Source organism: Ictalurus punctatus, chromosome 8, assembly GCF_001660625.3.
Source record: "Ictalurus punctatus breed USDA103 chromosome 8, Coco_2.0, whole genome shotgun sequence".
In the NCBI taxonomy this organism is placed as follows: Eukaryota; Metazoa; Chordata; class Actinopteri; order Siluriformes; family Ictaluridae; genus Ictalurus; species Ictalurus punctatus.
In genome coordinates, this window is record NC_030423.2 from 6,586,771 (window position 1) to 6,599,317 (window position 12,547).

General features: G+C 39.9%; 1 protein-coding gene across 2 annotated transcripts in view; it reads left to right on the forward strand.

Moving 5' to 3' along the window:
- Positions 1–12,547, forward strand: part of rnf145a (ring finger protein 145a) — a 71,091-nt gene that overhangs the window by 37,449 nt on the left and 21,095 nt on the right. The window contains exons 9-11 of one of the 2 annotated variants that reach the window (XM_053682242.1): positions 4,375–4,522; positions 7,239–7,595; positions 8,787–10,674. In XM_053682242.1, coding sequence (XP_053538217.1) covers positions 4,375–4,522; positions 7,239–7,595; positions 8,787–9,221 — 940 coding nt within the window. In that variant the 3' untranslated portion in view covers positions 9,222–10,674. Of the gene's footprint in view, positions 1–4,374; positions 4,523–7,238; positions 7,596–8,786; positions 10,675–12,547 lie in introns of those variants that run through there. The other variant, XM_053682243.1, reaches the window with a different exon arrangement.

The window sequence follows — 12,547 nt, forward strand, 5'->3', positions numbered from 1 at the left end:
TTTTCTGAGAGTCAAACAAAAAAGGTGAAATAGTTCAAGGAAGCTAAAAATTGTGTTTTTAACTTTAGAGTGGACTGTGAGCTCTCTGGATCAGTGTGAGGGACTGAATTTTATCTATGAACTCTGCAGATCATGTTTGCTTGGAGAACAGTATTTGTTTGATTGCTGTTTATTCATATTATGATCGTTAGTGGTTACCTGGATACCATTAAGTTGAAATTCAGGGTGTTATGGTCTATTCATGATCTATTCATAGACCTAAAATTACTGTCAGCATACATTATCCTCCAGAATTAAAGCCAGAGTTGACGAAAATAAGCAAAATTTAATAAGTAATATTTTGATATTTTTAAGTAATATTTTGAGCTCAAACATACTTGTGTAGTTTTATTTAAATATGTTTAAGAAGTGCAATTTTCTTTCTACAGTTAATGATATTTTGATGCCTGTTCTGAAGAGAATAACAGCACTGAGTCTCTTTTTGTAATATCTAACAAGGTTGAGGACACTTGTAGAGGGATCTTGGGCCACTCTTCCATACAGAACATTTTGTGCATGTGGACTTCCCTCTCCAATTCAAACCACAGGTTTTCAGTAGGGTTTAAGTCTGGAGAGTGATGTGCTCATTGCATACAATTGATTTTGTGTTTCTTTAACCATTATGTTTTCATTTGGACGTATTTTGGGTGCTCTTGTTGAAAGCTCTGTCTAAGTATGTTTGAACCTCTTGGCAGTGGCAACCAGGGTTTGGGATGAAATATCTTGCATCAAGCATTATTCATGATGGCATGAGTGTGATTCTGTGTTACATCAGCCAGTGGCAGAGGACTTATCTATCAGTTGCTCTCATATGTTGTTGGTTTTTTTAAATATTTTTTTCATCATTTACAGTGAGGGAAAAAAGTATTTGATCCCCTGCTGATTTTGTACGTTTGCCCACTGACAAAGAAATGATCAGTCTATAATTTTAATGGTAGATTTATTTGAACAGTGAGAGACAGAATAACAACAAAAAAATCCAAAAAAACGCATGTCAAAAATTTTATAAATTAATTTGCATTTTAATGAGGGAAAAAAGTATTTGACCCCCTCTCAATCAGAAAGATTTCTGGCTCCCAGGTGTCTTTTATACAGGTAACGAGCTGAGATTAGGAGCACACTCTTAAAGGGAGTGCTCCTAATATCAGTTTGTTACCTGTATAAAAGACACCTGTCCACAGAAGCAATCAATCAGTCAGATTCCAAACTCTCCACCATGGCCAAGACCAAAGAGCTCTCCAAGGATGTCAGGGACAAGATTGTAGACCTACACAAGTCTGGAATGGGCTACAAGACCATTGCCAAGCAGCTTGGTGAGAAGGGGACAACAGTTGGTGCGATTATTCGCAAATGGAAGAAGCACAAAAGAACTGTCAATCTCCCTCGGCCTGAGGCTCCATGCAAGATCTCACCTCGTGGAGTTGCATTGATCATGAGAACAGTGAGGAATCAGCCCAGAACTACACGGGAGGATCTTGTCAATGATCTCAAGGCAGCTGGGACCATAGTCACCAAGAAAACAATTGGTAACACACTACGCCGTGAAGGACTGAAATCCTGCAGCCAGCGCAAGGTCCGCTGCTCAAGAAAGCACATATACATGCCCGTCTGAAGTTTGCCAATGAACATCTGAATGATTCAGAGGACAACTGGGTGAAAGTGTTGAGGTCAGATGAGACCAAAATGGAGCTCTTTGGCATCAACTCAACTCGCCGTGTTTGGAGGAGGAGGAATGCTGCCTATGACCCCTGGAACACCATCCCCACCGTCAAACATGGAGGTGGAAACATTATGCTTTGGGGTTTTTTTTCTGCTAAGGGGACAGGACAACTTCACCGCATCAAAGGGACGATGGACGGGGCCATGTACCATCAAATCTTGGGTGAGAACCTCCTTCCCTCAGACAGGGCATTGAAAATGGGTCGTGGATGGTTATTCCAGCATGACAATGACCCAAAACACACGGCCAAGGCAACAAAGGAGTGGCTCAAGAAGAAGCACATTAAGGTCCTGGAGTGGCCTAGCCAGTCTCCAGACCTTAATCCCATAGAAAATCTGTGGAGGGAGCTGAAGGTTCGCGTTGCCAAACGTCAGCCTCGAAACCTTAATGACTTGGAGAAGATCTGCAAAGAGGAGTGGGACAAAATCCCTCCTGAGATGTGTGCAAACCTGGTGGCCAACTACAAGAAACGTCTGACCTCTGTGATTGCCAACAAGGGTTTTTAAACCAAGTACTAAGTCATGTTTTGCAGAGGGGTCAAATACTTATTTCCCTAATTAAAATGCAGATCAACTTATAACATTTTTGACATGCGTTTTTCTGGATTTTTTTGTTGTTATTCTGTCTCTCACTGTTCAAATAAATCTACCATTAAAATTATAGACTGATCATTTCTTTGTCAGTGGGCAAACGTACAAAATCAGCAGGGGATCAAATACTTTTTTCCCTCACTGTATTAGTATGAATGAATCACTAATTTAAAATTCAACCCAGATATGTTTTGTGACCGACATGCCCCCCTTTTTTGAAACTCTTTTTTTCTTAACTTAAAGTCTACTTGCTAAAATTGGCATATCTGTAATTATTTAAATGACCAAAAAAAAAAGAAAGCTGTACATTTTATGAGGTAATAAGTATTCAGTGTTGTTATTACTGTAAGGTAGATTTTTCAGTCAGTTTTTCCTGGAATTGTATTTATGATTAAGATTCTGATGCTTGAAAGTTTGTGAACCCTCAAGATTTCTACATAAATATGACCTAAAACATCAGCACATTTTCGCATAAGTCATCTGTGAGTGAGAAAAGTATGTGAACCTTTGATTTCAGTATCTGGTTTGACAGCAGCAATAACTGTAACTAAACGGCTTGGAATATGAGCCCATTCCTCAGTACAGAACAGCTTAAACTCTAGGATGTTGGTGAGTTCCCTCAGATGAACTGCTTGCTTCAGGATTTTCAACAACATTTCTATTGGATTAAAGTCAGGACTTTGACTTGGATTTTATTCTTCTTTAACCATTCTTTGGTAGAACGGCTTGTGTGTTTAGGGGTATTGACTTGCTGCATGACCCACTTTCTCTTGAAATTCAGTTCATGGACAGATGTCCTGACATTTTCCTTTAGAATTTGCTGGTATACTTCAGAATTGATTGTTCCATCAATGATGCCAAGCCGTCCTGGCCCAGATGCAGCAAAACAGGCCCAAACCATGATATTACCACCATCATGTTTCACAGATGGGATAAGGTTCTTATGCAATGTTTTCCTTTCTCCAAACATAACCCTTCTCATTTAAACCAGAAATTCTATTTTGGTCTCATCCATCCGCAAAATATTGTTCCAGTTGCCTTCTGGCTTGAACACGTGATCTTCAGCAAACTGCAGAGGGGCAGCAATGCTCTTTTTGGCTTTCTCCTTGCAACCCTGCCATGCACATCATTGTTGTTCAGTTTTCTCCTGATGACAGACTCATGAACATTAACATCATCCAATGTGAGAAGAGGCCTTTAGTTGCCTAGAAGTTACCCTGGGTTCCTTTGTGATCTCGTGGACTTTAACACATCTTGCCCTTGGAGTGATCTTTGTTGGTCCACACTCCTGGGGAGGGTAACAATGCTCTTGAATTTCCTTCATTTGTACACAATTTGTCTGACTGTAGATTGGTGGAGTCCAAACTTTTTAGAGATGATTTTGTAACCTTTTCTAGCCTGATGAACTTCAACAACTCTTTTCCTAAGTTCCTCAAAAATCTAATTTGTTCATGCCATGATACATTTCCTCAAACATGTTGGGAAGATCAGACTTTGATGATTTTAAGAGTCTGAGGGATCTCTCAAACTCTTACTTCATCTCCAAATTAAACTGCTAATCCTAGAGGTTCACATACTTTTACCACTCACAGATATGTAATGTTGTTGGATCATTTTCCTCTATAAGTAAATGACCAAGTATAATATTTTTGTCTCATTTGTGTAATTGAGTTCTCTTTGTCTATTTTAGCACTTGTGTGAAAATCTGATGTTTCAGGTCATATTTATGCAGAAATATAGAAAATTCTAAAGGGTTCACGAACTGTCAAGCACCACTGTAGGTATTGCATCATCTCTAAGTCTTGAGGTTCTAGGTTATCTAGTGTTGGGGTTCTTTTCATTAAGTAGCACCACTTCTTCATCCTAGAAAATACATTTATTAATCTTCAGAGTACAGGTTGAGAACATTTGCGTAGTGAGAGTATGTCAACTATTTTTAATTTTCCCCCGGTTATCTCAGTCATTCTCTTTGTAATACTTGTCCTTTTTTCTTCTCTAACATTAAATTGACCATTTTTTTTGCAGGAGCTTGTGGAAGCACTTCCGTGCAGTCAGTCTGTGCCTGTTTTTACTCGTATTCCCGGCTTACATGTCCTACATGATCTGTCAGTTCTTCCACATGGATTTCTGGCTTCTTATCATCATCTCCTCTAGCATACTTACATCTTTGCAGGTAGATTGTGCATACATTCCTATATACAAACACACATTAAAGGTTATTTGATGTGTGTGAAAATACGTTTTTGCAGCGGCACACTGAAACCTACCAGCTCGTGTTTTGTATGCTTCTTCCAATGAGTAACACTTCTGGTTAGCGTGATTGTCAAGAACAAGTGGCTGAATGTAGGCTTTTATATGGACTTATCATTGTAATCAGCAGATAAATTGATTAGATTTTGGAATTGATCCAAACAGTATCAAAGTCACAACAAGATCAAATGTCTGAAACAGTTTTTTCTACAGTAAATTCCTTCATTTTTGTCATAATACTTAACACATTACTTGTGCTTTCATGTTCAAGAACTCAAGGTCCATTTTTGCCATGTGTCCATTCACCTGTGTCTGTCTGAGGTTCAAGATTTTTGTTAGTGTTATCTGAGGAACGAGTGGTTGAACGTTTGTAAGATTTATACTGATCAGCCATAACATGAAAACCACTGGCAGGTGAATTGAATAACATTGATTGCCATTAGAGTGGCACCTGTCAAGGGGTGGGATATATTAGGCAGCAAGTGAACGGTCAGTTCTCGAAGTTGATATGTTAGAAACTGGAAAAATGGGCAAGTGCAAGGATTTTAGCAACTTTTATGAGGGCCAATTGTGATGGCTAAACGACTAGGTCCTAGCATCTTCAAAATAGCAGGTCTTGTGGGGTGTTTTTGCTATGCAGTGCTATCCCAGGAGGGACAACTGGTGAACCAGTGACAGGGCCATGGGTGCTTAAGGCTCATTAATGCGTGTGGGGAGCAATGGCTACCCTGTCTGGTCTGATCTAACAGAAGAGCTTCTGTAGGACAAATTGCTGAAAAAGTTAATGCTGTCTATGATAGAAAGATCGTAGCTTGTTGCACATGGGGCTGTGTAACGGCAGACCGGTCAGAGTGCCCATGCTGATCCCTGTCCACTGCAGAAATGCCTACAATGAGCACGTGAGCATCAGAAGTGGGCCCTGACGCAATGGAAGAAGGTGGCCTGGTCCGAGGAATCACGTTTTCTTTACATCATGTTCATGTCCGGGTGCATATGTATCGCTTACCTGGAGAAGAGGTGGCACCAGGATGCACTATGGGAAGAAGGCAAACCAGGGGAGGCAGTGTGATGCTCTGGCCAATGTTCTGCTGGGGAAACCTTGGGTCGTGGCATTCATGTGGATGTTACTTTTACAAGTACCCTCTACAGTATCTAAACACTGTTGCAGACCAAATAAACACCTTCATTGCTGCAGTTTCTACTAATGGCAGTGGCCTCTTTCAGCAGGGTAATGCACCTTGTCAGACTGCAAAAAATGTTCAGGAATGGTTTGAGAAACTTGACAAAAAAGTTCAAGGTGTTGGCTTGGTCTCTAACTTCCCCAGATCTCAATCCAGTTGAGCATTTGAGGGATGTGCTAGACAAACAAGTATGATCCATAGAGGCCCCATCCCTTCAGAGGACTTGTGGAGTCCATGCCTCGAAAGCTCAGAGCTGTTTTGGCTGCACAAGGGGGATCTACACAATATTAGGCAGGTGGTTTTAATGTTATGGCTGATTGGTGTATATGGAATTATCATTGTAACCAGCAGATCAACTGATTCAATTTTGAAATTAATCCAAAAGTTTGAAATTGATCCAAATAGTTTGAAATTGATCCAAATAGTGTAAGGACAAATGTCTAAAATTATTTTTCTTCAATAGGTTTGTTAGATTTCCAAGTATCTCAGGAATCTCAGATTATGTCTTTCAGTCCTCCGTCAGTCCTTTACAGCCTTTTTACTTCTATTAACTTTGTTCTGTGCTGCTATGAGCTAGAAAGTGTGATTTACCACAGAGTATTCAGATCTTGGGAGTCTAAATGAACACACACTGACACGTGCATGCTCACAGAGACATCTGGTTTATTCATGCAAAACAGAAGTATTTATACACATTGACAACAGCAATGCGTGGACGGTTTCTACTGGCGCAGGTGCCAGATAGACAGACAAATAGACAAAACACACAGCACACTATGAAAATATGCCTTTTCAAGAGACAGAAAATACATGTGTCAGCACATTGATAAAGATGACATTTGATAAGCTTATTTGAAGAGGTAATTAAATGAATACATTCATCATAGGTATTGATAGCACAGAGACACACAAACAGAAACCATAACCCAGTATTCCCCGTATCCAAGGTGTCTTAATACAGTTCATAGTATAAGAGAGTACATGATATAAGAGAATTTCCTTTCAAGCTTCCTTCACATTTGAAGTATATTTTAAACATAATATATGAGTTCTGGCATACAAATTCGCAACAAGAAGGACTGGACTTGGATGCAGAGTGCGACTTGTTTTTTGGGGGTTTATTTTTCTTTTTAGTGTAATGTGACATTTAGTTTGACCGGGTAGGTCAATACATAGGTCAATACATGCATAATTTTAAAACAGTTCTTCAGGTAAGTGTAATACCGGGTATCCATATTTTTACATTTTACTACCCATCACAAATCAAAGCTTGGCAAATCTAAGTGAGCTCTAAAGCAATTAATTTTTGATTAATAAACACCCAATGTTCCTGCAATAAATTTGAGGAAGTGCAATTGATAAATTATTAATGCCAGTATTTCCTTTATTATACATTACATTACACTTTGAGTGTTTCTAATTCTGTCTTCCCCTCTGTCCTCCTCTCTGTTTCCTGAGGTGTTGGGCACATTGTTGATCTATGTGCTCTTCATGGTGGAGGAGTTGCGCAAAGTGCCAATGGAGAACATGGACGACGTAATCTACTGCGTGAACGGCACCTACCGGATGTTGGAATTTGTGGTGGCTCTGTGTGTAGTGGCATACGGCGTTTGTGAGACGGTGTTTGGTGAATGGACTGTTATGGGCTCCACCATTGTGCTTGTACACTCCTACTACAATGTGTGGCTGCGGGCACAACTGGGTTGGCAGAGCTTTTTACTCCGTCGCGATGCCGTCAACAAGATCAAAAGCCTGCCTACAGCCTCTGAACAACAGCTGCAGCAACACAATGATATCTGCTCTATCTGCTATCAGGTAAGAGTGGTTATGAAATTATATCATTAGTCATACATATTTGAAATATGCTGGTATTGGGGAAAATTATGTTTTGGGTTCCTGATGTTACAATGAAGGATAATTTAAGTGATCTAGATGCAATTAAATAGAAATTTAATACGGTAATACTTGTTTAGTGAAGGCATGACCAAAGCATGTGTTTTGTTTTTTCTCCTCCTGAACATTCCTTGTCTTGTCAGTCTTGTACTGTATTTTACCGTGCAGTACAGTCCAGAATGCAATCCCACAAATTTGTTGTCATTTAATTGTCAACAAATTTAGTTATAGTCTTGCAAAAGTACTGATCACGCTGAACAGGGTCATATGGGTGATGCTAGAAATACTGTATACCACAGACCAAACATAGTCCTTAGACAGTCATCTTGATAATGTCACTGGCTAGAAACAATTTTCTAATGATCAGTATGGCACAGTGATGTAGAGGTGTGCATCAGAACTGGGATCCTGTAGAAACCAACCAAAAAAAAATGTCCTGGGCATTTTTTTCACTCTTGTGTGGACAGGCAAACAGACAGGCATCATTTGTTCATGTTCATCAATTGCTTAATTTTGTTCAGGGATACTGGTTTAAAGGGTCTGGTATGATGCTTTTTAAACATTTTTAAAAGTTAATTTTTTTATTCGGTGTAACAGAATATGTTAACATGCTTTAATGTTCAAAAAGCATATTATTTTTCACATACTGTACATTATTGCAGTACCCCTATTCCCAGTCTGTCGGAAACGCTCTGATTGAGGTCTGGTTTCTCCAAAGCCCCTCCTTCCAAAAAGCCCAGAGTGCTCCGATTGGCCAGCTGACCCATTCCGTTGTGAAAGACCAAAAACCTCAAGTGTTTATTGGAAATGTAACGCCCCTCACCATAATGGCGAGCTTCAGCTTCCAAGGCTTCTAAAGCAATTCTAAGCTTCTAAGCAACACACTTAATAACGTGTCATCGGTTTTACTGTATCAGTTCGAAACCAATTCAGAAAATGCAACTGATCGATTCGGAATTCGATGGAGTAGCATGTGAATTTGGAGGCTCCTGCTTATCTTGATTAAAATTGTAATTAATTTGCGCTTTTCTGTCATACAATATATTTTGACTTATTCTACTCTGTTTCCTTGTTTGCAATTTTAACTTTGTGGTACGTTAAATGTCTGGAAAGAACACGAAAACCTGTGGTAGCATTCAGACACGACTGAGGCCAAGTGTGCGCACCGTGAGCGAGTCTCCTTCTCCCCCTGTATCCACATCGCCGAGCGGTGACCCTGACTTCACCGCACTCAGGCTTGAGTTGCTGGCTTTACTGAGGAAGGACATCGCCGATATTTTTAAAAAGGAGCTCCAGGAGCTCCAGAACATTCTCGGGGAAGCGCTGTCTACTATCCAGCTTGACCTGCAGGCCGTGAAGACACAGCTGGCTAGTGATAAAGTTGCTACCGAGGCTACCATATCAACACTGAAAGGTACTGTTGGGGAAATGGAGCACGCGCTCTCCGGTTGCACCGATGACATAGTTCATATGAAGACTACTGTCGAGTCTCTCACTGCGACCGTGACTCAATTAGAGAATAAATGTGAGGATTTGGAGTCGAGGTGATGGCGTAATAACGTTAGGATAGTGGGAGTTCCAGAGGGTGCTGACACCTGTACAACTGCTGCTTTAGCGGCCTTGTTAAAAGAGGCGTTTGGTCTGGAGAAGGAGCTGATTTTGGACCGGTCCCACTGGACCCTTCAGCCGAAGCCCAAGCCTGGTGAACGACCATGAGCTATTGTGTGCAGATTCCACTATCACAGTGACTGTGTTGACATTTTACGCCGTGCTAGAGAGATCCAGCGGATTAAAGTGAGGGATTTGACCATCTCCGTTTTCCCTGACTACACAGCCAAGACAGCCCGGGCCCGGGCCGCATTTAACGAGGTACGGCGTCAACTTCGTGGTATTGAGGGCGCTCACTATGGAATACTTCTCCCAGCTCGGCTTCTCATTGCATATAACGGTGTTCAGAAGGACTTTATTTCAGCGGAGGAAGCAGGAGACAACGTTAAACTCTTGATATCGGGGTGAACTGCATCACCTACACAGCGGAGTCTTTTTCGCTCTTCTATTATTATTATTTTTTGCACTCGGCCTTCCAGCTCTACAGAATTCAGATTGTTATTGAAGATATAGTCATTGCATTACTCCACCTAGATTTTGTGGAGTTACTCCTCTTAAAATGTACTTCTGTATTAATGTGCTTCTCTGTTTTGATGGTCTGACCGGGTTAGAGTTTCTGTTTATTTAATTTTATTAGTGTTATTTCCTCGGCTTTACTTGCTACACTGTTATATTATTTGTTACAAGTCTTTAAAAGGTAAGGACATTATATTTATTATTGTGTGCAGACTGTTTATCAGTCTTGGTAATTTTGTTGGTTAGTTCAGCTTACTCTCCGAGTTGTTTTCACATTGTGGACAACGTTCGGTTTTTGTAGGATACACTGCTGTCTCATTTGTTTAGAGAGTAAGCAAAACATGCCAATGTTTTGAAGGATGTGAATTGGAACAGAGTAATGTTATTTAATTGCGAATCTGTTTTTAGAGGATTTAAATCTAACATGGTGAACAAATTATATTATAGAATTCAGGCAATTTTACTGGGGTTCCCTCATACAGTGTGGCAAGTAATAATCTGGAAAGACCTTTGTAATATTACAGTCTAAAACTGGATTTAAAGAGAAGCAAATTAGTAAAGGAATCGCATGAAAATGTATCACTTGAATATGAATCACATGAAAATGTATCAATTGAATATGAATCTCATGAATATGAATCGCATGTAAATGAATCGCATGTAAATGAACCATATGAAAATGAATAAATAAATTAAAGACAAAAAAAAAGAAAAAGAAAGAAAAGAAAATGCAACTGATCAAGCAGATAAATCGGAACCAACTTTGCAAGCACCACTTGAGCATAACATTTCACAATGGTAAGTTTTTATTTTGTAACTTTAAGATACGATGTTATAATGATGGTTATAATGATTTGGCTTCTTCACTGTAGCAACTTTATGTCCTGTTTATGCACTTGATCACTTGTGAAGATTGTAAGAACAACAAACAATATGCATTAATCTGGACATTTTTAGGTAAAAATTCACAGCTGAACATCAAAACTACTTCAGCACAATAACTTTAGCTAGCATGTTAGCAGAGGTCTACAACTGAGCCCTGGCCCACAACACAAAACTCCGCATTTGAACAGTCAATAGTAGATACTTCGTAAAATAATCAAACATAATCAAACACATAAAATCATGGCAACATTAGGGGGGCAAGGGGGGGCAGGTGCCCATATCGCCATCAATTTATTGTAGTCGTGGAGTTTCAGATTTGAAAGCTGTTTAATATGTCTTTATATGTACATCTCCGCATTGATGGGGGCAGTAGAACAAAATAAGAGCAGTTACTTATTAGTTTCCCGTAGTGAGTATGACTATTGGGGAAAACTAAATGATTGGACAAAATGACTAAGCATCCCAATACACTGGATAATTACTTCTCCAAGAAAACGAGAACAGAAATTGCTGGTGGAGGATTGGTAACTGAGCATACAAGTGTCGCTCATTCATGAGAGCCATCAGCTCTGCAGTAATTTGGAACGGTTAGTCAGGCCTCCACAGATCGAGATCCAGTTCACGGACCCAAACTGCAAACTTTATTGAGATTGGGCCGTATCAACCAGTAATTTCATTTCCACTGACTGATGGTAGAAAGTTCAGGAAAGAATGGTATGGGATTTATGAATGGCTTGAATATAGTCCCACCATTGATCGGGCTTATTGTTTCACGTGTCGTGCATTTGGTGGCAACAAGTCTAAGATGGACACATATTTCAAGTGACTGAATTTTCCAACTGGAAAAATGCAGAAAAGCAGCGTGCACATTTCTGCTGGGTTAAAAATGAAAGGTCATCAACAGACACCTAAAACGGGAAGTGTAGCCCCGCAAATCAGCAGTGAACACGCAAAGAGAGTGGATAAGAACAGAGAATATCTGAAGAAAATATGCGAGACTTTGCTCTTGGTGGTCATGATGAAATGGATGAGTCCGAAAATTGGGGAAGTTTCTTACAGTTAATGGATTTAAGGGCCACTGATAAACAACTAATTAAACGGCTATTCAAAAATATAGATAAATCATTTAATTATGTTCATAACAAGTGAATCTCTGGCGAATCTCTGGTCCTTCTTTTAAAGAATGTACTGACAAGCTTTAATCTTGATATCTGCAACTTGAGAGCGCAGTGTTATGATGATGTGGCGAGTATGCGGGGAACCTAGCCTGGTGTAGCTACACGCATTTTAAGAGAAAATCCACTGGTGATGTACGTCCATTGTCAATCGCATATCCTCAACCTCTGCATTGTGGATGTCTGTCGCACCAGTACAGCTGTGAGACACATGTTCCATCTCTCTATAACTTCGAGGGATCAGCAAAACAACATGCAGTTTCTGAGTCTTTGCGAGAACGGACCAGTGACTTTTCAGGAAAATGTACCACACTAAAATCTCTAAGCGACACAAGATGGAGCTGCCATGCATAGGCTCTCAAGGTCATACTTGATAACTTGGAGACTATCGTTGACACTCTTAGTGAAATTTCTGAACATGATGTGCGAGTTGGGGCACAGGCAAGTAGTCTGCTGACTGATTTTCACTTTTTTTGTTACCTTGCATTTTGATGTGATAGGTTCTCATACAGTGCAATGTACCATCATTAGTCATTCACCTTACATTATGTCAGTATAAAAAGCCTAGCATCTTCCACAATCTCTGCGCTCTCACCCTTTTTTGGGAAGAATAGAAAAAATGTTAGAACATGAAAAGATTCAATATTGGGTAATGTCAAACGGATGTACAGAATGTACGGATGTTACTTT